The sequence below is a fragment of the Mchenga conophoros genome, linkage group LG23 (assembly GCF_057382185.1).
Source record: "Mchenga conophoros isolate Kocher_MC1m ecotype Shallow Benthic linkage group LG23, M_conophoros_male_GT1.1, whole genome shotgun sequence".
Taxonomy (NCBI): domain Eukaryota; kingdom Metazoa; phylum Chordata; class Actinopteri; order Cichliformes; family Cichlidae; genus Mchenga; species Mchenga conophoros.
Window position 1 is genome coordinate 25,818,306 of NC_140547.1, and position 25,566 is coordinate 25,843,871.

The following is a 25,566-nucleotide window of genomic DNA, read 5'->3' on the forward strand; positions in this document are numbered from 1 at the left end:
TATAGTTTTTAGTTTAGAATTTTTGGTTGTATGAATATCTTTTTTAAAATAATTGAGTTTTGTAAACTTGGATTTTTTTTTTTTTTAATTTTCTTTTATATTTATAATTTACACTTTTAAAATAGTTTGCATTTTGCATCATGCTTACATGATATTTGTATTTATTGTAATTTAGCATTTTGTTTTTAGACTTTTTAATTTTAGGAATTTTTAAATTTTATTTTCTGCTTTAAATTTTTATAATTGCCATTTTCTTTATATCTTTAGTAAAAATATCTAAAATAGTATGCCATATTTTTTTTATATTCTTGCATTTCATTTTTTTTATAGTTTTCTATTTTAGTTTTTTACTTATTTATTATTTATAAAAAAAATATTGCATTTTATCATGTACTTTATCATTTCCCAATTTTTTAAAAACATTTTATATTGTTTATTGTTGTAATTTACCATGTACTGTACCAATGTTCTTTGTTTTAAGAATAAAATTAGGAACAAAAGCTTACATGACGAAAGCATGAAGGGAAGTAGAAAAGGTCAGATACTGACTGAGCAGAAGGAAACCAGTAAAAATCATTTGTATTTACAGTCAAGAATAAAATATTAAGGGTTAAATAGCAAACAGTTTTAGACCTTTGAAGAGCAGTGGTGGGAATTTTCCCGTTTGAGACAAAACAACCACATTCATCCACAGCACAGCTTACAGATGGGACACTTAGTGCCTTTCTTGTGACTCATGTTTGTGTTTAATTTATTGAGCTGTTTTCAGAAATCTGCAGATTAAAGGTATCGCTGTACACACAGACCCCCGTCACAGTATTCTCACTTTCACATTTACTTCAGTCGAGGTGCAATAAAACATTGAAAATGTGACGTAATCTGAAAAGGAAGTGTAATAAAATAATTTCAGCACACAATAATTTATTCAGTACACTGTGTAACATTTACATTCAGCTATTTAGCAGATGAGCGTTATTAACGCATCAATGCAGTTTTTAAAGTAGCTTAACAGCTTTTGTCTATAAGGGGGATTTTTTGGCTCCAATTTTAAACCATAAGTTAAAGAGTTGTCTGTTTTGTAAGAAACATGTTATCTTCATTTTCCTGCTTCTCAGGCATATGAAGGTGAGGGTGTTATGGGTGTTTGCTGTCAGCAGATGAGTCATCCTCCTTGAGATTATAAAACTAGATGAGTCACTGTAAACATTTGAGGAGTTAAAAGGAAGAAACGAGTGTAAAGTCTGTGCAAAAACCTTTTTTTTTTGTCCATTTTATCACACACAAACTCCTCACAAGTGTTCCTGAAACTCAAATGTGGGGTTATCTTCCCCCCGGGTGTCATTTTCCTGGTGCACCTGCTCTCTCAAAGGCCTCTTTGGTAATCGGTATGTGCAGAAAATAATCCCAGAGACAATCATCAGGACCGATCCTGCCATCCCGACACCAATGCCGCCTCCCACGTGCTGAGATTCAGGTGCTGGGGGGAGTTTAAACTCGGGCGGGAACTCGATGGTCTGATTGGTCACCACAGCGCTCAGATTCCAGAGGAGAGGCACGAGCGATATCGCAGCCGCGAGGAGGCACAGCACTCCCGTGAGGATGAAGCCGCGGCGGACCGTAGAGTTCTTACCTATCCCAAAGTAGACGATCCTCATGGAGTAAACACCACTAGCGTTCCCACAAACCCCCACCAGCAGAGACAGGAGCATGAGGACCTGACCTGCAGCAATCTCAGGTGGCGTGAAGGAATCGGTGAGCATGATGTACCTGCAGTACATAACCTTGAAGCCCTCGCTCACCACGGTGTGGCTGGCGAAGCAGACCCTCCAGAGTCCGACCCATGCCACACCGGAGGTGATCACCGCCCTGTCCGATACCTGCCACACCCTCCACTGGATCAGTCCAAGAGCCACGCCGGTGAGCATCCATCCCAAACAGGCCAGCCCGAGAGCACCAAACTGGGCGTGGCCTGTGTGAGCCAGGTAGGTCATAGCAGTGGATTTCCTGATCCTACTGAAGGTGTCAACAGGAGACCGAACACAGGTGGAAGGTGGGCGATGTCACCTCTGTCATGTTTTACTCTTCGGTGCTCCAGCACAGTCTTGCTGTTGTTCTGTTCTCGTCTCACAAGTTGTCAGTTTTTTCCCTCCTTCGTCTCCTGGGTTACCTCCTAAACAAGCACCTGCAGCTCCCTCTGAGAGGAAAGAAACACAGACACAGCTGTTAGTGAGCAGCAACAAAGCACCATCAACAAAGACTACAGGGCAGCATTTCAATTGGACTGTCTTCCTCTTCACCATCTCAGTGCAGACATACTTCCTATAAATACCATATGTACTTCCTTTTTAAGTAGCCTGTAGGTATTTTTATTTAGTATCTCTGTGAAAATTCTTCAAAGTTCTTAATATATTAGACTGTTAGTTTTGTATCCTTCACTTTTATTTTAAGAAAGATTTCCTGAAGTGTTAAATTGCCTGGACATATGTTGTTAGAAAAATGGGAAATGGACACAGAGATTTACCGAAACGTGCCCATGAATGCTTGTAAATACAGTATATAAGTTAAAAACAGAGTTTGTACAATTCTAACAAGCTTAAAAGTCATTATTTGGTGTGACCACCTTTATTCTTCAGCACAGTCTGTCTCTCTTAGGCAGCTTTCTTGCTATTTCTTTAAGTAGTCTTCAGGAATAGTTCTCCAGGCTTCTTGAAGGACATTCAAAGCTCTTCTTTGGATGTTTCTGCCTTTTGTTCTGTTCTCTGTCAACATGATGCCACACTGCTTCAATAATGTTGAGGTCCGGACTCTGGGGAGGCCGATCCATGACTGATGGTGCTCCACTCTGTTTTTTGTCTATCCAGGTATGATTTTACTGCATTAGCAGTGTGTTTGCGATCATTGTCGCGTCATGAACAAGATCTCCAACACCACTGAAATGCAGCTCAAACCACGAAAGAGCCTCCACCATTTTTTGTAGATGCCATTGTAATTTTAATTTGGCATAGCTCAGCCTTTTCTGTTTCTCTTCTCTTTCTAAGAATGGCTTCTTGACAGCCATTGATCCACTAGGACTGTTTCCTGTTTCTAAAGACGTCACTTTCAGATACTGTCCATCTGCTGTAGATACATAAAATCATAGCTGTTCTTTTGGTAACTTTAGTTAATTTATAAACTACAGACACCGATAAGTACCTTTGAATTTCACTGGGCCCCATTTAAGCCCACTGTTAACGTATGCAAATATGCAGTCTTATGAGCATACATGGTGAGAAACAGCTTTACAGTGTCCAGGTGCTGTTTTATGATTATTCACAGAGTTGTTTGACTTCCATAAATGAATTTGACAATGAAGCTAAACACAGTTAAATGTACATAATGACCTATGTCATCTCTGTCTGGTTTCTGACACCAACTAAACTGCTATAATTTCTTTGTTTAGCTTCCACTTTTTAAAGGAATTAACTGTGTTTCTGTTTCTCCTCTAACAACTAAACGAGTTTTAGATAATGCTTAAAGGCTTTAAATACAACACCACAGACATTATGTGTATCTCGCTTTTTGTAATATAAAACTAAAGGAACTTTCTACATGCTGGAAAAGAAAGAAAACACACACCATTTTCTCTCAGTATTGATGAAATGAACATTCAGCCCTGCAGATTACCCTCACTCATGTTACCGACACTTGTTCCTCATATCTATTATACACAGCATGTGATGAAAGCAAGTTTTGAAGACATCAGGTCATTGAAATCCATTAAAAAACTGCAGCGTTTAAAGAGAAACTCTTGGTTTTGTTACGTACCTGAGTGGTGCTTTCGTGGAACACCTCCCAAGTCGCCTTCAGAGAAAGAAAACCAGACTAAAACTGCCAAACAGGAAGGCTTTTTTCATTCACAGGTACCCTGCAGCACTTCCTCATCGTGCACCGGTAACCTGGATACAGCTTCTGGTCATGATTGCGAAGCTGTAAATGATTGACAGAATAAAAGTTTAGATGTAGCCGCTGTTACTGGTCAAGTCGTTTTAGTCTTTATGTCCTTTCAGATCACTTCACAGCTCTTTGTTGGGGCTTTTTTGTTATTTTTGAAATGTCCTGTCTTATTTAGGATGACTTGCAGATTTATACATACAGGGAAATTCATAAAGGTTTGTGCTGAAGTGTTTCAGTTCAGCTGTTTAAATGAGAACAATTCAGAGTAAAAATGTTTGCTAAATGAGTCTTTTAGAAGTTTAAATATGCAGCAAAGGTCTTGAGTCACAACAGTGAGTGTCTACAGCCATCTGTAAAACAAGGTGGAGGCTCTGTCATGGTTTGAGCTGCATTTCAGTCAGTGGTGTTGGAGATCTTTTCCAAAACGGATGAATTATGACTCAGAAAAGTCCCATTAGAATTTGACCCACCATGAAAAACCATCTGGACAGAATCTGATTGGTCACAGCTTCATTTTCCAGCATGACAATGTGTCACAGTTCTTGTCATTTGCCTAGTGTTTTTAAATTATAGACTTTAATATTTTCTGTTGATTCCAAGTTTATGTTGTTATTTGCTTTATGTTTTGGGGTTATTTTTTTGTTTTTGTTTTGTTTTTTGCTTCCTGCTTATAGTTGTGATTATATTTTCATGTAGTTTCCATTCTCTTGTGTCACTTTCTTTGTATTAAGTTCATTTGTATCTGCATTTCCCCGTTTTACTCTCTCTTCTCACTTCCTGCTTTGTAAGATAAGATAAGATAAGATAAGATAAGATAAGATAAGATACCTTTATTAGTCCCACGAGTGGGAAATTTCTTTATTTTGATAGTTACTTCATGTTAGCTTCAGTTTGAACTTATTCTTTGTCAGCACGTTTGGTTTTCCTCCCCATGATATTCTTAGCTATTTTTGTATCTGGTTCCCACTCTTGTGGTTTTTCTTGACTCCTTGGATTTTGCCACTTTTTCATACATGTTTTTCTTTTGGACTGTTTCCTCGGTTGTTTATCAAAGGTATGCTTAAAGTTTTTCATTTGACCTACCAGTAATTTCAGTCTGCATTTAGGTGTCCTCTACTCACACACATCAAGAGACTTGGATTGGCCTCCCCAGAGCCCGGACCTCAACATCATTGAAGCAGTGTGGGATCATGTTGACAGAGAACAGAACAAAAAGCAGAAACATCCAAAGAAGAGCTTTGAAGCTCAGACTTTGCTGAAAAATAAAGGTCAGCATACCAAATATTGACTTTCAAGCTCAGTAGAATTGTACAAACTTTTTTTTTTACCCATATACTGTATTTACATGTATGTTTGCACATTTCAATAAATCCTGCACTTATTTCCCATTTTCCTTGCAACATATAAAGAAATGAGGGATGGTTCAAGAATTTTGCGCATTACTGTATCTCCTAAGCATAACACTTGAACATTATTATTCTCTTCTCTTCCCTTTAAATATATTTTAATGACACGGAAACGTGATGAAGACGATGATTTTTTCTGTTTACTGGAGGGGAGGTTTAATCCAGAGCCTTTCTCTTTCTTATCTCTTTCCCAATAAGAAGAGAGAGATCAGAGCAACAGCAGGGAGGACTTACAGTAAAGTCGAATCTCTGGGCTTGGCTATAGCAGTGACTCATTCACAGCAACATTACTGACCTTGAACCATCCCCTGGCTGTGCTGTCTTACACTCAGGCTGACTTCCCATGATGCACTGAGATATTTTCCTCCACTCCTTTACTGCAGGTCGTTAACTCTAGCCGACTCTCTCCTGAGTGCTTTGTTTTTTGTTGGTGATCTCTCAGATGGCCGTCCCTCCCTGTGACTGCTTCTGTTCTGTTAAAAAGGAGTTCTTACTCCCTGCTGTCACCAGGTGCTGCTGATTATTGAGGTTTCTTTCTCATATGTACCTTACAATATGAAGCTTGTGCAATGTGCTATAAATAAAAGTGAACTAAGGTGAAGGGTTCTGGGAAGGAGAAAAAAGCTCTGATCCCTTAGAGACAATAAAAGACAGGAGTGGCTGTGAAACGTCACGGTGCAAACTTATAAAAATGGATAATATATAATATTTGAAACACTGAGTAAACAACAGATAAAGACACCTTCTTTTTTTGCCTGGTTATGGTTTCTGAATGACAAACTTCTCTTCACCTCTGCTTTACCTCAGCCCAACCAAAACAAACAGAAACAACATGTGACTGTTTCAAAGGTCAAAACCAAATATCTTTGTTATTTAAATATTATCGGTGCCTTACTAATCTTTTTATTCACAGGTAATCTGACACAGCTATCAGATGCTGCTTTAAAACCTGTAACAGGAGCCCAAAATGCTGCTTTAAGTGAGTCACTTGTTTTTTTCCTGTACGCAGGAGTGTGCAGACATCATTACTCATGCACACAGCCGATGATAAAACATGCCTTTCCTCTAGTGCCACCAAACAAGTTCAGTTTAAGGTATGTTTAAGTACAAGGTGTAATTGTCAATTGATTGCTACAGTAATAGTTAAATCCAGTTATTTTAATTTACATTTTTCCCTATTTTCATGCCCATCGATCTTCTAAGTGCTTACATTTAATGATTATGTTCATATTTGTGCACATATGTGATGAGCGTTCAGATCTTTACATAGGAAAGGCTGAACAACCATTCTTAACATGCTGTGCTGTGAAAAAGTTTCCCATTCCTCATTTCTGATTTCCTCCTGTTTTTTGTGCATATTTGTCACAATTACATGTTTCAGATCATCAGACAAATGTAATATTAAACAAAGGTACCCCGAGTAAACACAAAATGCAGCTGTCAAATGATGTTTTCATTTCTTAAGGGAAAAAAATGTATTTAAATCTGGCCCTGTGGGAAAATCTTGAATTTAATGGTGATTAACCAAAACTGAGTTCAGTCTCACTAAACACACTCAGGCCTGATTACTGTCAAACCTGCTTAAGTTAGAAATCACTTAAACAGAACCTGTCTGACCCACCGACCACAATTTAAAGAAACAAAGTCAGTGGCATCTATCACTCTGGAACAGGTTACAAAACCATTTCTAAGGTTTTGGGTCTCCAGTGAAACACAGTGAGAAACATTATCCACACATGGAGAAGACTTGGAACAGTGGTGAATCTTCCCAGCAGTGACCGACCTTCCAAAATTACTCAAGGAGGTCACATAAGAACCAGAACAACATTGAAAGAACTGCAGGCCTCACTTGTGTCACACATTCAACAATAAGACAGAGACTGGACAAAAATGGGGGAGAGTTCAAGGAGAAAACCACTGCTGACTAAAAAGATTACAAAGGCTCGTCTCACATTTACCAAAAACATCTTGATGATTCTGGAACAATTGAGTTCTGTTACATCTGACATAAAACCAACAGCGTTTCAAACAAAGATCATCACAGCAACAGTCAAACATGGTGGTGGTAGTGTGATGGGGCTGCTTTGCTGCTTCAGGACGACTTGCTGTAACTGATGGAATAATGAATTCTGCTCTGAAGGAGGATGTCTGACCATCAGTTCAAGACATGAAGGTTTTTGGAGTGACCGAGTCAAACTCTGGACTTAAATCAGATTAAGATGCTTTGGTATGGTGTTAAAAAGGCCGTTCAGATGGAAAACCCTCCGATGTGAGTGAAGAGGACAGGGCCAAAATTCCTCTGCAGTGATGTCAAAGGTTTATTGACAGGGATCACAAACACTGGATTGCAGTTCTTGCTGCCAATGTGGCACAACCAGTTATTAGGTTTATGACACACTTACTTTTCCCACACAAGTAGGTTAGGCTTTTTTCCCCTTATTAATACAGTGGGGCAAAAAAGTATTTAGTCAGCCACCGATTGTGCAAGTTCCCCCACCTAAAATGATGACAGAGGTCAGTAATTTGCACCAGAGGTACACTTCAACTGTGAGAGACAGAATGTGAAAAAAAAATCCATGAATCCACATGGTAGGATTTGTAAAGAATTTATTCGTAAATCAGGGTGGAAAATAAGTATTTGGTCAATAACAAAAATACAACTCAATACTTTGTAACATAACCTTTGTTGGCAATAACAGAGGTCAAACGTTTACTATAGGCCTTTACCAGGTTTGCACACACAGTAGCTGGTATTTTGGCCCATTCCTCCATGCAGATCTTCTCGAGAGCAGTGATGTTTTGGGGCTGTCGCCGAGCAACACGGACTTTCAACTCCCGCCACAGATTTTCTATGGGGTTGAGGTCTGGAGACTGGCTAGGCCACTCCAGGACTTTCAAATGCTTCTTACAGAGCCACTCCTTTGTTGCCCAGGCGGTGTGTTTTGGATCATTGTCATGTTGGAAGACCCAGCCTCGTTTCATCTTCAAAGTTCTCACTGATGGAAGGAGGTTTTGGCTCAAAATCTCACGATACATGGCCCCATTCATTCTGTCCTTAACACGGATCAGTCGTCCTGTCCCCTTGGCAGAAAAACAGCCCCATAGCATGATGTTTCCACCCCCATGCTTCACAGTAGGTATGGTGCTCTTGGGATGCAACTCAGTATTCTTCTTCCTCCAAACACGACGAGTTGAGTTTATACCAAAAAGTTCTACTTTGGTTTCATCTGACCACATGACATTCTCCCAATCCTCTGCTGTATCATCCATGTGCTCTCTGGCAAACTTCAGACGGGCCTGGACATGCACTGGCTTCAGCAGCGGAACACGTCTGGCACTGTGGGATTTGATTCCCTGCCGTTGTAGTGTGTTACTGATGGTGACCTTTGTTACTTTGGTCCCAGCTCTCTGCAGGTCATTCACCAGGTCCCCCCGTGTGGTTCTGGGATCTTTGCTCACCGTTCTCATGATCATTTTGACCCCACGGGATGAGATCTTGCGTGGAGCCCCAGATCGAGGGAGATTATCAGTGGTCTTGTATGTCTTCCATTTTCTGATGATTGCTCCCACAGTTGATTTTTTCACACCAAGCTGCTTGCCTATTGTAGATTCACTCTTCCCAGTCTGGTGCAGGTCTACAATACTTTTCCTGGTGTCCTTCGAAAGCTCTTTGGTCTTGGCCATGGCGGAGTTTGGAGTCTGACTGTTTGAGGCTGTGGACAGGTGTCTTTTATACAGATGATGAGTTCAAACAGGTGCCATTCATACAGGTAACGAGTGGGGGACAGAAAAGCTTCTTACAGAAGACGTTACAGGTCTGTGAGAGCCAGAGATTTTCCTTGTTTGAGGTGACCAAATACTTATTTTCCACCCTGATTTACGAATAAATTCTTCACATTCTGTCTCTCACAGTTGAAGTGTACCTCTGGTGCAAATTACTGACCTCTGTCATCATTGTAGGTGGGGGAACTTGCACAATCGGTGGCTGACTAAATACTTTTTTGCCCCACTGTAAATGAAATGATCATTTAAAAACTGCATTTTTCATTTATTCTGGTTATCTTTGTCTGATATTAAAATTTGAGAGAGGCATTAAGGAGGCCATCTGCAAATAGCAAACATGAAGTGTGGGCTGTACATGAGGCTACCGCAGGCACATCTTCACATGCTTACTTCTTACATCGGCCTCCACAGAAACACCAGCAGTGTCTCAGTCCTTTTACTCGGGAGAGCAGAAAATCAGTCACTATTTACGCACTGCTGTATCGAAAACAAGCAGGAGGAACATTAGCACTGTGTCATGAGAAGATAGTCCAGTTTTTATCAAATTCACCCTTTATTCTGGCATAAATAAAATAGCTTCACTCTAAAATGAGACGTGCATCACATGTAAAAATAACATCTGGACAGCAACAGTTTGTAATAGAAGAATATTTTCCTCAACAGATCGTAACTCTTTTTACCATTTTGGATTCAAACATGTTCTTTCTAGTCTTATTAGACAACAAAAAACTATGTCATGAAATTTTTTTTTAATTAAACAACTTGCCTTCTTTCTTTTTTTTAAGAAATGATTTTCACTGGGTAATCCAAGTTGAAATGTTTGCTGAGCAGTTATGTGTTTCTTTACATACATTTCCAGACAAAGCTTTACAATAAATTACTACGAAATATTACCTTAAAAACATAAAACATACGTGACCCAGTCACTTTCAGCAAGTTAAATAAAAAGAACATTAGAGGGGACTGGAAACACTGCAGGGTGAGCAAAGTAACAGCGTAATTCGGTTTTATGAGCTTTGGTTTTACGAGGTGCAAAAGAAATGCAGCTTTCATACGGGGAATGAGGAAAATATCATAATTCACGTGTGGTAGCGGTTCTATGTATTAAACTTCACAAGGGTCTAGATAAAGGCTCAGTTTCATAGCTTAGAAAGGCTTCACACAGCGAGCAGCACTATCAGCATTTAACACTCAGTGTAGAAATATGTATGTATTAAAACTCACCCTTACTGTGATATTACTTGATAAATATATTGACCTTGGCTAATAGGTGTTTAAATAGTGTGATAAAATCATAGAGTTGGTTCACTTTGTGCTGGTTTGCTTTACTCCACAAAACAGACAGGGGGCGCAGCTCTTCCACAAAAAGCTGTACTTTGAGTTCCTTGCATAGACTGTATATAAAAGTTGGAACAGGAAGCCGTCACTGCAGTACCTTAAACTTGCATTTTTAAAAAAAATAAAGGCCACCAGGGGGCGATACCTTTAGTTTAAAAAGACTTCCAGTTGTATAGGGGGCTAATAGTAAAGAGATCTTTGTGACCAAAGTAAACACTTACTTAATTATTCAGTTACTGTTTTCAAGTCTTTTTGAATGAAACGTGACACACATGGCAACCAATCAGATCAATCACCAAAGACCTATTCACATGAAGCCGCAAAGTTTTCTGTGCAGCTTGATAAAAATATTCCACGATATCAGTATTTCACTCTGGGTCACAAAGCCTGTCTATTAAGAGGACAGTCTACTGACACCAATGACAATCAGAAGAAGACATGCTTGCGGTCACCATTTTGTGGGCCACTGGGGCTCCTATTTTAATATAAAGAAGTGTGGGCTTAATATAAAGACAGAAAAAAAGGGAGGGCTGGGGAAAAACTGAAATCATACAAATTCATGTTAAATTCTGCAACCATGTCTCTGTAACTTGGGCCCAGTTATTGATTGCACTCCTCTTCCTCTCTGTAGTCACATGAGTTTAGTGTGAGCATACCATTGGCTAACAACTTGTCAATCATGAGTCATTAGCCAATGGGTGTACAGTGTCTTTGATTTCTCTGTCAAGTCCAACCCTCTGTCAACACGTCTGCTTTTGAAGCACAAAGACTATGGGCTCAAAATGTGGTCATAAATATTTTGTACTTGTAAATCAGGATTTGTATGTGTAAAAAGAATTTGCGTGTGTAAAAAAGATTTGTGTGTGTGTAAAAAAGATTTGTGTGTGGACTTAGCCAAAAAAAACCTGCAAGTTACAACTACGAATTTTGACCCTATTTTTCTTCCTTTCATCTGATTGGTCAATGTCATGTCAATCACAAATGTAACAATCCAATCAGAGAACAGATGGGTTTGGCTGTCGGAGGGGCGCTTTTTTGAACTGCAGGTCTTTGAAGGGAATAAATGCCCTTTAACATGCCAACCCAGCGTTTTCCTTCATCACCACGAAGGAAAACAGTCTGTGGTCGTCCGAGTTTGGTGATTTTTGTGTCACAGGACTACGTGTTTAATACAGGGACTTCCACAGCCTTTTCAACAGCGCTGTGGACGCAGGGGGGGCAGTGTTTTGGAAATGACAGTCTTCATTACAAAGCTTTCTTCGTTATGAATTAGCATACATGTTTTTATTGAACATTTGAAGAACTAGCAAAAAAACCCCACAAACTCTTGTAGTTCACATAAAGTCAGAGATAAAAACAACAAGGAGCAGGTGCATCTAGTACAGGTAGAACTGCTGCAAAAACCCACAGAGCCCAGCAGCCAGCAACAAATTCTGGATCCTTTGCTTTTAGTTAGCAATTAGCATTAGCAGCACATCCTGTGTCTGATGTGAAAGGACTTTTATGCTGCGCACTGTGACTCACAGCAATGGTCCCGGGTCAGCCCTGACGTTGTGTTAAACTAATCCTAAAGTAATAATGTTATTTCTAACCACTGATATACCACAACTTTATCCTTTCAACAGCTACTGAAAGTTAGGGGACCTAGCTGCTATCAGATATTTATATAGAGATTACCCTTCAAGGACCTGCAGTTCAAAAAAGCGCCCCTCCGACAGCCAAACCCATCTGTTCTCTGATTGGATTGTTTAATTTGTGATTGACATGACATTGACCAATCAGCTTAAAGGAAGAAAACTAGGGTCAAAATTCGTAGTTGTAACTTGCAGGGGTTTTTTGGGCTAAGTCCACGCACAAATCTTTTTTACGCATACAAATCTTTTTTACACATACAAATCTTTTTTACGCATACAAATCTTTTTTACACATACAAATCTTTTTTACGCATACAAATCTTTTTTACACATACAAATCTTTTTTACACATACAAATCTTTTTTACGCATACAAATCTTTTTTACACATACAAATCTTTTTTACAAGTACAAAACCGATTTACAAGTACAAAATATTTATGACCACATTTTGAGCCCATAAAAGACACCAAAAAATCTCAAGCTAAGGCTTCATAAGCGAAATTCGCTAACCAAATGGTGACGTTGTGGTCCCCCATCTTTTATATACAGTCTATGGTTTCTGGTTTCATCTGTATTTGTCAGCCTCTGCTTGGGTAACGAGTAATGTTCTGACACTCTGAGCCCATTTTGCCAAAAGGGGAGTTCTGATACAGCACCTGCACGCAATAATGGTTTTATCTATTACTGACTTTAATTAAGTCTGTTAAGCAGCAAAATAATGTGAGAAATAGACCAAAGCAGAGAGGTATCTTGCCGCCCTGTATGTCCAAGACAAACATGCCTGGCATGATTCCACTAATCAAATGACAACACATTTGTGTTCTTGTCGAATCCTTCTGAGTAAAAACTGACCATCAAAAACACCCCACAGTTTTAAAGTGGACCTGTTATATGTGCTCTATGTTTATGTTCATACTACGTATGGCCATCCCTGTGGCCCAAAAGATCCAAACACTCGGTTTTGGACAGTTTTTTTCTAGTCTTTGCTTTAAATTATGTCGTGGAGAAGTCCCACCCACTGTTTACGAGGGGCAACCAGTCAGACATATAGTAGGTAAAACAGCTGTTGTCGTGCTGCACCAGGGCCCAGAAAAAAGGAACAATTTTAACCTGTGAGTCATGTGAAGCTACTCTATTAGAGTCCAAGAATCACAATTTGAGCTGGAAATGAGCAGTGGTGGTCCACTCTAAGCTGTTTAAGGTGTAACTGACTAATCCTGGTGTCTGATTTGGTTTCTGAGGCTCCTCAGTTTGGTTTTAACAAACAACAGCAACTCCACCAGCATCAAATCTAGGCTGAGGTCATAAACTCACACGCAATTCAAAGATGTTCATATAAAACTGCTACATGGTTCATCCTCTTGTCTGATTCAGAGCAGTGGCCTCTGCTCTAGTGGCAGACTGTCCATCAGGCACTTCAGCTGCTCCTCGCCCAGCTTGATCTTATCTTCCAGCTTGCGTTGCTCGATGATGAGCGCAGACTTCATCTTCACGAAGTGCCTGTAGTCGTCCAGGCTCTCCATGTCCAGGTGGGCCTCCATGATGCTGGACACCAGTCGTTCCCGACGGTCCAGGTTCTCCTTCAGCTCCTTGGCGTCTTCGTGCTGCCGCATCAGCAGCTTTCGCTTCTCAGTCAGGGTTTGCTGATGGAGGACAGATATGAGTTATTAATCTAGAACATCATCTATGGATCATGTAACCACATTAAACCTGCTTAGTGCAGCAAAAACAGTAAAACAGAAAACTTCTTAGAAAGCAGTTACGTATTCACACAATCCAGCATTCATTAAGCTAGATTATTCTTCATTTAGAGTCCTAGAGGTAAATTGGTTAAAGCCAGCTCCTGAGGGAACTATGTGCCATATCTGCTGCACTGTAGATTCATTACCTGAATTTAATTCCAGTTATGATTTAAGCTGCCAACAACAATAATGTCATATGATTATTCTTTTGCATTTGTTTTTTACTGCAGAGAGCTCATTTCATAACAGCAGAGAGGTACAGTACTGTGCAATTTCTTTACATTTGTTAGAAAAATAGGAAATATATGCAGTGATTTATTGAAACATGCAAACATACATGTAAATACAGCAGATAAGGCAAAAACAGAGTCTTTGTGCAATACTAAGAGCTTGAAAGTCAATATTTGGTGTGACCACCTTTATTCTTCAGCACAGTCTACTTTCTTGTCATTTCTTTAAGTAGTCTTAAGTAATCTTCAGGAATAGTTCTCCAGGCTTCTTGAAGGATTCAAAGCTTAGGATGTTTCTGCCTTTTGTTCTGTTTTTTTTTTTGTTTTTGTTTTAGTTTTTTTTTTTTTTTACGTCAGGTCAGGTACAAGGACTAAAGTAAAGGACTAAGTAAAAATGAATGAAGCCAATATCCAGAATGACCTTCAGAAAGCCTGCTAAACCCTTCAGAGAAAGTCTGGATCCATGGAAACAAAATGTAAAGAAATGTGGGTTGGCTCAAGACTTTTGCACAGTACTGTGAACTAAAATGTTCATACATTATTAAGGTACACATACATACATTATTAAACTACACGTTTGGCATCCATGGACAAATACAGTGTTTTGTATGTTAAGTGAATTCAAATAGCATTTTTTATGAACATAAACAGAAGGTAAAGATTGTTTTACTGTACTGTTGTTATTGCAGCTGCTGTTCTGTCACTGGGCTTCAGGAGGGATGATTAAATAGATTAGCTCAAAGCTTTTCATCTTTTTCAGACGTGTTCATATTTGTAAACTACAAACAATAAATGTGCTGTGAAATACACATAAACAAAACTATAAAATTAAGAGCTAAACAAAGTCCTAAAACTTAGTGTAAACTTCCATAAAGCTGAGGGAAGCAGTCGATTTGGTGGACAGTGTCTGGGGTTACCTTCTCTTCTGGTGGTGCTTCATCCTCCAGGCTGTTGAGGGCGTTCTCCACCCGGGCAAGCCGGCCCGACAGTGACAGCAGCAGGCTCACCACCTTGTCCAGGTCTCCCACGAACATGCGGAACTTGTCGAGCTGGTTGGGCTGACAGACGCGCTGCACGATGGCCTCCACCTCACGGCCCAGAGCCTCATTGTCCTCCACATCCTCCTGCAGGCTCTGCCTTGCCTCCCGGAGCACCTCCAGCTTTTTCGCAAGGCTGGAGATCAGCTCTTGCTGAAGTTGATGAAGTAGACACATAAAAACAATCCATTTACTACTTTAGGATGGCAGAATGGCATGCATAATAAAACATAAAGTGGGCATATTTTACCTTTTTATTGACCAGATCAACATCCAGCTCATCCTCTGAGTCTTGCTCCTCCAGCTGCTCCTGCATGTCCTTCATCTTGATGAGGAGCTCAGCTTTAGGAGCGGACGTGTTATAGTAGGAGGAGCTGGGGACTAGTGAGGCGGCTGCTGACACAGACACTTCCTCCTCCTCCCTTCTGAAATGCACAAGGACAAACACAAACACTCTGACACAACTTTTACTGACACTGCACGTCTGCACCCAAAATCTTCGAAGTCCTCACCTGGAACTCTTCTGGTCATGACACCAAAATATAAAAACATTCGGTATGTTCAAGCGATCATCAGTTCAAACAATTGAACTTAAGAAAAGTTATTTAGATATGTCACAACTTTGTAAAAGTGTGGATAAAGACACAAGCTGTCATCCTCAGATGAGAGGAAATCGGTTAGGATATTCAGGAACAACCCAGAAACCACCAAGGCTCAATCCTACCATGAACTGGAAACTGATGAAACACCAGCATTACTGTCCACAATACAGCCAGTTTTACATCGTCATGGATTGAGATTCAAGATTCAAGAGGGTGCTGACCAGGAAATCTGACAAATTAACACCTTTAAGCTCGAATGAAATCTTCCCAACCCAAATGTCTTCTAGAGAAATGTTTTGTAGTCAAACAAGACAAAGTTTGAGCTGTTTGTCCACAAATACAAAAGGTATGTTTGGAGGAATAAAGCTGAGGCTTTCAAACCTAAGAGCACTGTACCAGCTGTCAAGCATGGTGGTGGTAGCATCATGCTCTGGTGCTGTGTTGGTGCTGTGTTGGTGCCAGTGGTGCGTTGCACAGAGTGGATGGAATAATGAAGGAGGAGGAGGACTACCTCCACATTCTTCGACTTTATCTCAGATCAACAGCTAGATGGTTGAAACTTGGACACAGTTGTTTCAACAGGACAATGATCCCAAACACATCAAAACTGGTTTTGGATGGATAAAGTAGGCTAACATTAAGCTACTGGAACAGCCTTCACAAAGCCCCGACCCCAAACCAATTTCTGGACTACATTTAAAAGCTTGATCTGTGCTGGAAATAAACCAATTTAAATTAACTCTACAAATTCTGACAAGAAGAGTGATCGAATATCAGCCAGAATTATACTAGAACCTTACTGATGGCTACCTAAAGCATTTGATCCAGGGACAACTTGTTAAGGGATATTTTACCAAAAATGATTGGAAGTGTAGGTTTATGTTTGAGCTTTAATGTATTTTTTGTTGAGTTGTTGTTTTTAAAGTCATTAAAGATATATGCTGTACAATGATTCCATCCCTGAAAGGAACAGTTCAAAGAAATCCTTTAAAGCACCAAATTACCATGACATTCACACCCATGATGAGTGGATAGAAACTCCTGACCATAACTGCATTTTATTAGTATAGGAAAGGCCTTTTGCCACAAATAGCTTTAAAAAGTAGCCAGCAACAGTCTAGACAAATATGTTTTTGTTTACTAAATGTGATTTTGTACAACATCCTTCAATAATGTTGGCTGACTCTGTTATTTGTTTTAAGTGAATGCTAAAAACTCATTTTTATAGGTTAGTGTTTTCTTAATCTGTTCTCCTTCATTTGTTGTTATAGTTTGAAACATGCATGTACTGTATAGGGCTGTTCGATATAACGATATATATCGGATGACGATATAAAAACGTCTATCGTTTCATTTTATGCTATCGTTTGTTTCGTGGTGTCGCAAAATAAACTGTTTACGGCAATATTTTTTCGTTTTGATGGTTTGATTCGTTTGATTAGTGGCTATGTTAATTTCTTAAACTTCTCTCTTTTTCTTATATTTAATATAACCACACTACTGACGGACAAGCGCCTGTCTTTATGCTTTGTGGTTACAGCATCGCGTGTCCGCTTGTTTATGTTCCACATAAACCTTTCACAATAAAGCCCAAGATCCTGTTTAGACTTTTCAAAATAAACTGAATCACTTGAAAGAGTATGCAGAGTATTTACGGATGAGAAGCAAAAAAGAGCCGCCAGGTGTTAAAAAATAAACCTTAGACTCAAACGTTAGAACAGACTTTTCCCCGCAGCACGCCGTGTAATAAATACTCACAAAGAAAACAGCGGCCGTTACAACTTGTGTCTAAAAATGTATAGTTTCATGCATCGGTTAAAACACTCGACTGCAGGTACACGACGCGCAGCTGGAAACACTTCACGAAAGTCGAGCTGCCCGAGATTCACAGAATTTACAGAAAATGTTACATTTTTGTGATTTATATCGTTATCGGGATGATAGAATTCTTATATCGGGGTATGAGATTTTGGCCATATCACACAGCCCTATGCATGTATGTATGCATGTGTCTGTATGTTTTAACATGTACACTTATCTACAATGTCCAGCTTTTATTTTAACTGTGAAGCTCTTTGTAACTCTGTTTTGAAGAGTGCTGTAATAATAAAGTTATTATTATTATGATTTCGAGGAAAGTGGAGAAATCGAAATTGCAACACTTGTCCAACAGAGGGCAGGCTAGTCTGGCAAATGGAAAATCAGCCTTGCAGTGGCCGCTTCATTCTCCAGCAGTTCACTTTTATACCTGGACTCTACTAGGGTAGCTTTGCATGATTACAGTTAGGAATAATTGTAATTTATCTCAAAGTTGGACTCAGATTATCCTCTGTCTGAAACACACTGTTTAATCTCCTCAATAAGCTTGTTGAAACAGCTGTTATCTTGTGTGTAAAATCAGCCTTTCTAGATCCACTTACTGTTACTCCAATCACAAAATGCACATTTTGAATAGAAAGGTTTCATTTTAAATGTTTCCTGCTGCAGTGTCCCACCTGTCTGTGCTCCTGGGGGACGATGTGAGCAGTCTGGATCCAGTTGAGGCCTTCCTGCGCTGCTGGGCCCCCTCCAGGATCTCCTCCTCTGGTGGGAAGAGCCCCTCCATCAGGTCCATGGTGGTCTTCCTGCCACTCTGGTCCAGTATGTCCACCAGAGACTTGTCTTTACCCATAATGTCCCTCACCAGCTCCTCTCTCTTGGCGTCCTCCTCTGAATGTTGGGGCCCAGGTGAACTGGTCTCGGGGGCTGACTCCTGTGCCGCCTGGCGGTTGTAGGTGCTGAACCGAGATGAGGACAAGCGCTCCGCGGCGCCCAGGGAAGGGATGCGTGGTGGCAGCTCGGACAGGCTGCAGGACCCGCTGTTCTGAGGCAGGTAGGCGCGACCCTCGCGTCCTGTGCTGGTCTCAGCGTGAATGATCCTCACGGGGACTTTCCTCACCTGACCGCTAACGTTCATCACTGCGGGGCGCTTTGATTCGCTATCTGACCTGAAAAAGAATCACAATAGGATCAACGCTGGAAAATGTACGTCTCCTCATCCTTTTTTAAATTTTTAGTTTGATAATGTTTTAAGCACTAAATCACCCACATCATTCACCCACCAGTCTTAATATTAACATTAGTATACCTGTAATCATTAAAATTGACTGTCACGACCTTTATTTAGAGATTCTTGTGTGACACAGTGTGGTATGTAGTTTTCTTTATCGTTCCTGTCACTTTTACTTCATCCCTTTGCTCTGTTCCTCCTCTTGAACCTGTGCCCAAGTGGCCAGTAACCAAATTTACATGCACAGATCAGGTCAGTCTGGAGGGGCCTTAAAACTGCATGTTTTCTAACAGCCAGCAGGTGGCGACTTTATTTTGTAAACCATTATTACTGTTGTGATAAAATAGAGCATGCTCAGTCGTTAGCTGGTGACAGTCAAACGGTCAAGCGCTGAGCTCAAGGCCTGTACAGACAAAAGGGTTTGGGTGGCTACTTCCATCTTTCACATACAGTCCTTGTATCTGTTTCCCCTGTGTGCCCCCCCCCCCCCCCCCCCAATTACTGGATCCTTTATTACGCTTCTTTATATTTAGCTTTCCAGGCATTTTACTACCAAATTCGAAATTGTTTACTGACTCTACCTTTTTGTTTGGTTTCCTCTCTGGCACCTTTAAATTAGTTTGACTTTTATTCTCAAAGACTAAAAAGAAATCTGATGTTACAAATCTTCCATGTGAGAAGACATGGCTCCAGGGTAGACTGAAACAATATTTCAGGCCAGAAATTTGATTCCATCCCAGGCCTCAGAGACTGATTTCCTGGTGGCCTGGTGGTGGTTTTGGTCTGCAGTGAATGCTCGACTATAGCAAACACGAGCGAGCTGACAGACCTCTGAGAAACCATACATCGAGTATGATTGTCAAACAGTGGTGAAGGAGACCAAACGAAATCTCCTGTGGAAAGAAGCACAGCAGCCATCTACGAGCAGGACTGGGATGAGGAAGAAAAAGGTGGTGCCTGGTGTTTCTTCTTTTTCCACCTCCTTTGATCAGCTTAAATGTGTCTGATCTGCGAGATTACTTTTAAGTATTTCAAAATAAAGTTCACAGAGGCGGAGATACAAACTTAAAACACCAGGTGAGGCGAACAAACCAAAAGACAGAGCCCGTAAACAAAACAGAAAGTCATACACGAGGTGGTCAACCATCAAGAAACTAACACAACAACAACACACACAGAAGTTCAAGTCTGAAGGTACAGCACTGTGCAAACCTCAATATTTGGTGTGACCACCTTTATTCTTCAGCACAGTCTGAACTCATTTCTTTAAGTTGTCTTCAGGAATAGTTCTCCAGGCTTCCTGAAGGTTCCAGGCCTTTGCTTGATTTTTTCCTGTTTCTTACAGACACGACTTTCAGATACTGTTCATCTGCTGTAGATAGTTTTTAGGCCTGACGCTTCTTAATTTTGTCCTCCATTTGTCCAGTTTCCTCATTTTGTTCAAGGACTCACTGCACATCATGCTGAGACATGCCAATTTTGTGCTAATATTTCTTTGGGAATCAAATAAAATACTATTTTAAATCTGTCAAACTGTCTTATGTTTAAAATTTTTCATAAATTGAATAAAGAAATTATTTTTAGGTCCGCTTTAAATAGCTTGACCAATATAACTCTGAAAATGGTCAGGTACAAGAACCAGACTGAAAATGAGTGAAAAAAACAGCCAATTACTTTCAGAAAGCCTTGAGAACTATTACTCAAAACCACTTTAAAAAAATAACAGGAAAGTCTGGCTGTTTGGAAGCAAAATATAAAGAAATGAGGGGGCGCAGTGCTTTATAACAAGAAAGTGTGAGTCTGTTTATGAGTCTGTTGTGGTCAGTGCCGTCCTCTATGCTGCTGCATGTTGTGGCAGCAGGTTGAGGGTCGCAGATGCAAGGCCAGTAATGTTGTGGGGATGGAGCTCGGTTCCCTTAAGATGGTGTTGGAGAGGCGGATGTTGTCCAAGATAAGGACAATACCTCTCAACCCCTCCATGACATGCTGGCCAGTCACATGCTCACGCTCAGTACAAGACTGAGATTACCCATAATTCACCACTCAACGACACAGGATCTCTTTAATATTCTGGATATTTATAACTGAGCTATTTGTATATATATTAGAGCTATTTCTTATATTTTGTAAACTTTGTAATATATTTATTTATTTAATTTAGTCCAGTCTGTTAATGTTGTTGTCTTGGAGCAACTGTAGCCACATAATTTTCTTTAAGGATTAATAAAGTATTCTGATTCAGATTGATCGCCTGCAAAGCTAAAAACAAATTACAAAGACAATCTGGAAATATCTATTCAGACGAAGACCAGCTGTAAAAGCAAAATGGCAAAAGGTTTGATCTGCTGAATAATACGCATAATAATTGTTTTTTTCCCACTATTTTCAGGTTCCTGTTTCAAAAGTGCATCCTCAGTCCTACAATTATTATGGGACATGTAGTTCAATAATTACAGCTCTCAGAGCAGTTTCTGGTATTAATCCTAAGACTGGTCTTTAACAGCATCATTTAAAGAGAACAAATGATGTGGGGGACACAGCCCTTAAACCATTATGAGGGTAATAAACAAAGGTACAGGTAACTACATCATGACACAATTTGCAACAACATGATGACATTTGTCATTACAAGGTAAATTTTCTAGATAAGATGGATGACAACAAATAATATTAAACTTCAACTGATTAAAAGAAGCTGAAACATGAGGGAGAGATTTATATAAAGCGAGTTTCTAACTGGAGGAAGAATCGCTCAGCTGAACTTGAGTGGAAATCAAAGGTCAGAGCTTTCATGTGGCATTGAGAAAATTACAGCCTCCGGTCTGATTCTGTGAGCACTTTTTTGCATCCACAGCTGCTGGCAGAGCGGCTACGTCACCGCTTCGGTCGTTATTTATCTTTTGTTTGTGCGCTGTTGTCGTGTTTTCAATCTCACGTTCCCTCCTGGACTTGTTTACCTAAAGCTGCTCCTCAAAGCCTCTTCCTCTGGGAACAGGGAAGGAGGAACTTTACGTAACAAGGAGGCAGAGAGGTTAAGCTGCTTACCTGAGCAGTGAGTCATTCTGCACAGACGCGTCGGGCGGTCTGTCGGTCAGCCTCAGTGGCGCAAAATGTGGCGAGGGGGACCGTGCTCCATCGGGCACGGGAAGAGGCAGAGGGGCCGTGCAGGAGGTGGAGGAGGAGAGAGGGGATGAGGAAGGAGAAGGTGAAGCCGGCTGTTCCTTCACTTCATGTCCTTGAGCTGCTTTGCTCTCGTCTGCACAGGACATCTCTCTGAGGCGAGGGGAGCTGGCCGAGGCGGGGCCAGCAGAGGAGACCTGATCAGCAGCGGCAGTGGAGGTGGCAGCATGGTGCTGGGTGTCAGAGGCAGCGCTGGACAGAGGCTGGACTCCAGCCGGGTCTGCCTGGGCGCCAGCGAGGAATTCCTGGGAGGAGGATGTGGTTTCTAGGCCTAAATGGGGCCTGGGTGGCGGCAGGAGGCTCTGGGTTTGTGGCGGCTGGGCTGGGTGCTTGGAACCAGGGCTGGGGCTGAGGCTGCGAGGGCCGGAGGACAGTGTGGTGTGGGCGGGAATGGCAGCGGGATTTGTCCTTTGGTCAGGGAACCCTGGGGAGGGGCCCTCGACCAGCTGTGGGCTGTTGTCAGGCTCATAACTCCGACTCTCCGACTTCACTCTAGGGGTCAAAATAAAGACAAACCTCATCATAAGCACCTGAGGAATATCAAACATCACATGGCTTAAAAATACATCAATTCATTTCATCTCCAACACGATGATTCAGACATTTTCAGTTCACATCTCTCAGGAATGTTAAAATATGTGCTGCCTCCTTTTGGTCAGTTCTGGGAAGAAACTGGGCATCAATATGAGGTTTATCAGGATGATTGAACCACATGTCTGAGCAAAAAAAAAACTCTGCAACAATATTAAAAAAAAAATAGAGTTAATACAGTTTATTCTCCTATTTTTAGTTGGACAGATAGATAAATGCCTAAAACAGCTCATTTTCTAAATTAATAATCATGAAGGTCTCCCCCCTGTCTTGTTATGAGCAGACACCTCTCCCACATGGTGATATGAGCCTTGAAAGTTTAACCAAAACACACCTTCTGAAGTTTTCTCCACTGAATTATGAGAAAACAAGTAAAAAAGGGGAACAAACGCTTCACAGACATTAAACTGCTGCAGTTGTGCTGATGAAACTATATATGGAGCTATGGAAAAAACAGATTTTATCTTTAGATTGTGACACTTGGAGTGGGTGTAAAATTGCCTTCACAATTTCATATGGATTTCTCCTGTACTTATGAAAGTATGCAGGAAAACATCATGTCAATTTTGTATGTAAAGGGCTGATCACTGGGAAAGTATTCACAATATTTCTTAATTAAATATTCTAAAGTTCTCAGCTGGTTAAACAATTCATCAGATCTTATATGGAGCAACTTGTGCAAAATTCATCCCTCTTGGGTGAGGTGTTTCTGGCATATCTGACTGGGACGAGACCCTGGGGCAGGTTTACATCAGGTTACATGGATACAAAGTTCAGAAGAACCTGTTCACCTGGTGCATTTGAGTAATATTACTGATGACTTTGAGGTTCACAGGTGTGGTTTGAGTGAGTCTATTACAGTTCACGACACCCGAACCACGAGTGTGAAAACCAAACACAGAGCTTGGATTACAAGGGAGCTAGTCCACAGTTAGGGGCAGGGAATAATTACAATAACCACTGAAATGTTTCCAGGGCTCCAGCACCAAATCTTAAAGCTTTTATAGGACTCGGACCCTCCAAAACCTGTTCTTCCCATCTTTCACGTATCAAAAACCAGCATCCTGCAGCTCATCACTGAGCTTAAAAAGAGCTCTGATGCATATGCTGTTAGATTGCAGTGCATGCTTTTTATATTTGCAGATATATTTTCAGGGATTGACAGTTTTAAGGAACATTATTCACATAACAGGCTAAAATATCTAAACATGTTTAGAAGAATATGGTATTATTAGATATCTAACACGTTAATTTTAAAAATGTAGGATGTTTTGTTGCTTTTTCCATTTAATATACACAGTTCGATGGGATAAATAAAAGAGTAAATGTGGAAAAATCCAATACAACAAAAGAAAAAAGTGCATATTGTAACACTAGAAAGAAAGAATTTGAGCATCACTTTGGCTTACACCTCTGAGTCAATATTACGCTGAAAGATGAGTTTGAATTTCCCTTTTTTCTTAAAGGTGTTTATATCCCACCTTGCATACCAGGCAGCACATCAACAAAAGGAGTGAATGCGGAGGATTACTGATCATGTATGCAGCAGATAAGTGTTCTTTGTCAGCAGCAGCTTACGGATAAACTGATACCCTCTCCACCCACTGTAAATCCACAGTAGCTTCAGACACGTTTTGTAAATAAGGGTGTAGTTGACGACTGGAGTCTGAGGAGAATCTATTCACCCAAACCTGAGCTTCAATAGCAAAAGATAAAGTTAGAAAAAAGGTTCTAGTTTGACTGAAAGTGATCACTTCAGCTCAGGAAGCCTGAGAGGAGAAACTGAGAGCAGTTCTTTCTGCACTGAAATGTCACAGACTGGATAAATTCCACATTTATATGAAACTAAACAGATATTTCTTCCTGTCAAATGTCCCACTGCAAAGTAATGAGTATTCCTCTAAACACATTATAGGAGTTGGTGAACATAGAAGAAATGTTTAGAAAAGTCTGCAGCCACCCCTTATTCATTTGCATTTGGATTTAAATAAGCCAGGCTTTTTGTAATTTTTAAAAGTGGTCTTCTTGTGGTCTGAAGGTCAGTCAAAGTTTTTCTTTGGACATTGGCTTTCAAGAAGCCATTCTCAAAGAAACGAAACAGGGAGAAAAAGCTGAGGTATGCACAATTGCTCAAGAACTGCACTGAAAATCAGTCGGAACAGGTCTAATGGAGTGATGAATCCAAATTGGACATGTTTTGGTCCAAATGTCGTCAGTGTGACACAACAGTGTCTACTCACTATTGTTGGAGAACTTGGCAAAATTGATGAATTATGAACACAGAAAAGTATCATCAGATTTTGATCCACCATGCAATACCATCTGGAAAACATCTGATTAACAACAGCTTTATTTTCAAGCATGTGAATGATCCCAAACACACTGCTAATGCAGTAAAAGCATACGTGGATAGAAAAACACACAGTGGAACACCATCAGTCATGGATCGGCCTCCCCAGAGCCCGGACCTCAGCATTATTGAAGCAGTGTGGGATCATGTTGACAGAGAACAGAACAAAAGGCAGAAACATCCAAAGAAGAGCTTTGAATGTCCTTCAAGAAGCCTGGAGAACTATTCCTGAAGACGACTTAAAGACATGAAAATAATATTTTGTTTTGGCTTAATATACTGCAGTTCACACATGCTTCACTAAATTGCTGTACATAGCTTCCATTTTTCTAGCAAAATATAAAGAAATGAGAGGTGTCTCAAGACCTGCACAGTACTCTAACTGTAGACGCAGTGAATGATTCGTGAATCAAAACCCAGTGCTGTTTTTTGTATATTAGTGGTACATTAGTATATTAATCTGTAAATTAGTAGTCCAATCAAAAGTTAATCTTACCTGGTAGCTAAACTGCCCTTTTGGGCCTGAGTGTCTCTCCAAGAAGAAGGAATTTTCTGCAATAAGAAGGTGAAGTTTAGTGTGCCATTCATTGAAAACATCAGCATCAGTTTGCTCATTTAAATACTTAGTACACTTTAGGGTATTTGTTGTGCATATTTTTACTTCTCAAGAGTAGTGTCATAAAGGCTTC

General features: G+C 40.3%; 2 protein-coding genes across 11 annotated transcripts in view; both read right to left on the minus strand.

The window, feature by feature from the left end:
- Positions 1 to 476: 476 nt before the first annotated feature.
- LOC146547362 (claudin-34-like) lies at positions 477 to 7,837 on the minus strand. 3 transcript variants are annotated; one of them, XM_085264231.1, is made up of 3 exons: positions 5,055 to 7,837; positions 3,805 to 3,966; positions 477 to 2,194 (listed from the first exon to the last, which is right to left on the minus strand). In XM_085264231.1, the coding sequence occupies exon 3, from the start codon at positions 1,989 to 1,991 to the stop codon at positions 1,290 to 1,292; it is 702 nt and encodes a 233-aa protein (XP_085120357.1). In that variant the 5' UTR covers positions 1,992 to 2,194; positions 3,805 to 3,966; positions 5,055 to 7,837; the 3' UTR covers positions 477 to 1,289. The 3 variants fall into 3 exon arrangements, with proteins under 3 accessions (XP_085120357.1, XP_085120356.1, XP_085120355.1); XM_085264230.1 differs by having other exon boundaries at positions 5,017 to 7,837; XM_085264229.1 differs by having other exon boundaries at positions 3,805 to 7,837.
- Positions 7,838 to 9,656: 1,819 nt separating this feature from the next.
- Positions 9,657 to 25,566, minus strand: part of LOC146547363 (protein Shroom2-like) — a 32,451-nt gene continuing 16,541 nt past the window's right edge. For all 8 annotated transcript variants that reach the window (XM_085263902.1, XM_085263897.1, XM_085263904.1 and 5 more), the window contains 6 exons: positions 25,374 to 25,429; positions 21,802 to 22,428; positions 18,203 to 18,694; positions 15,356 to 15,530; positions 14,986 to 15,258; positions 9,657 to 13,739 (listed from right to left, as the gene is read on the minus strand). In XM_085263902.1, the coding sequence (XP_085120028.1) occupies positions 13,467 to 13,739; positions 14,986 to 15,258; positions 15,356 to 15,530; positions 18,203 to 18,694; positions 21,802 to 22,428; positions 25,374 to 25,429 (1,896 nt within the window). In that variant the 3' untranslated portion in view covers positions 9,657 to 13,466. The remainder of the gene's footprint in view (positions 13,740 to 14,985; positions 15,259 to 15,355; positions 15,531 to 18,202; positions 18,695 to 21,801; positions 22,429 to 25,373; positions 25,430 to 25,566) is intronic.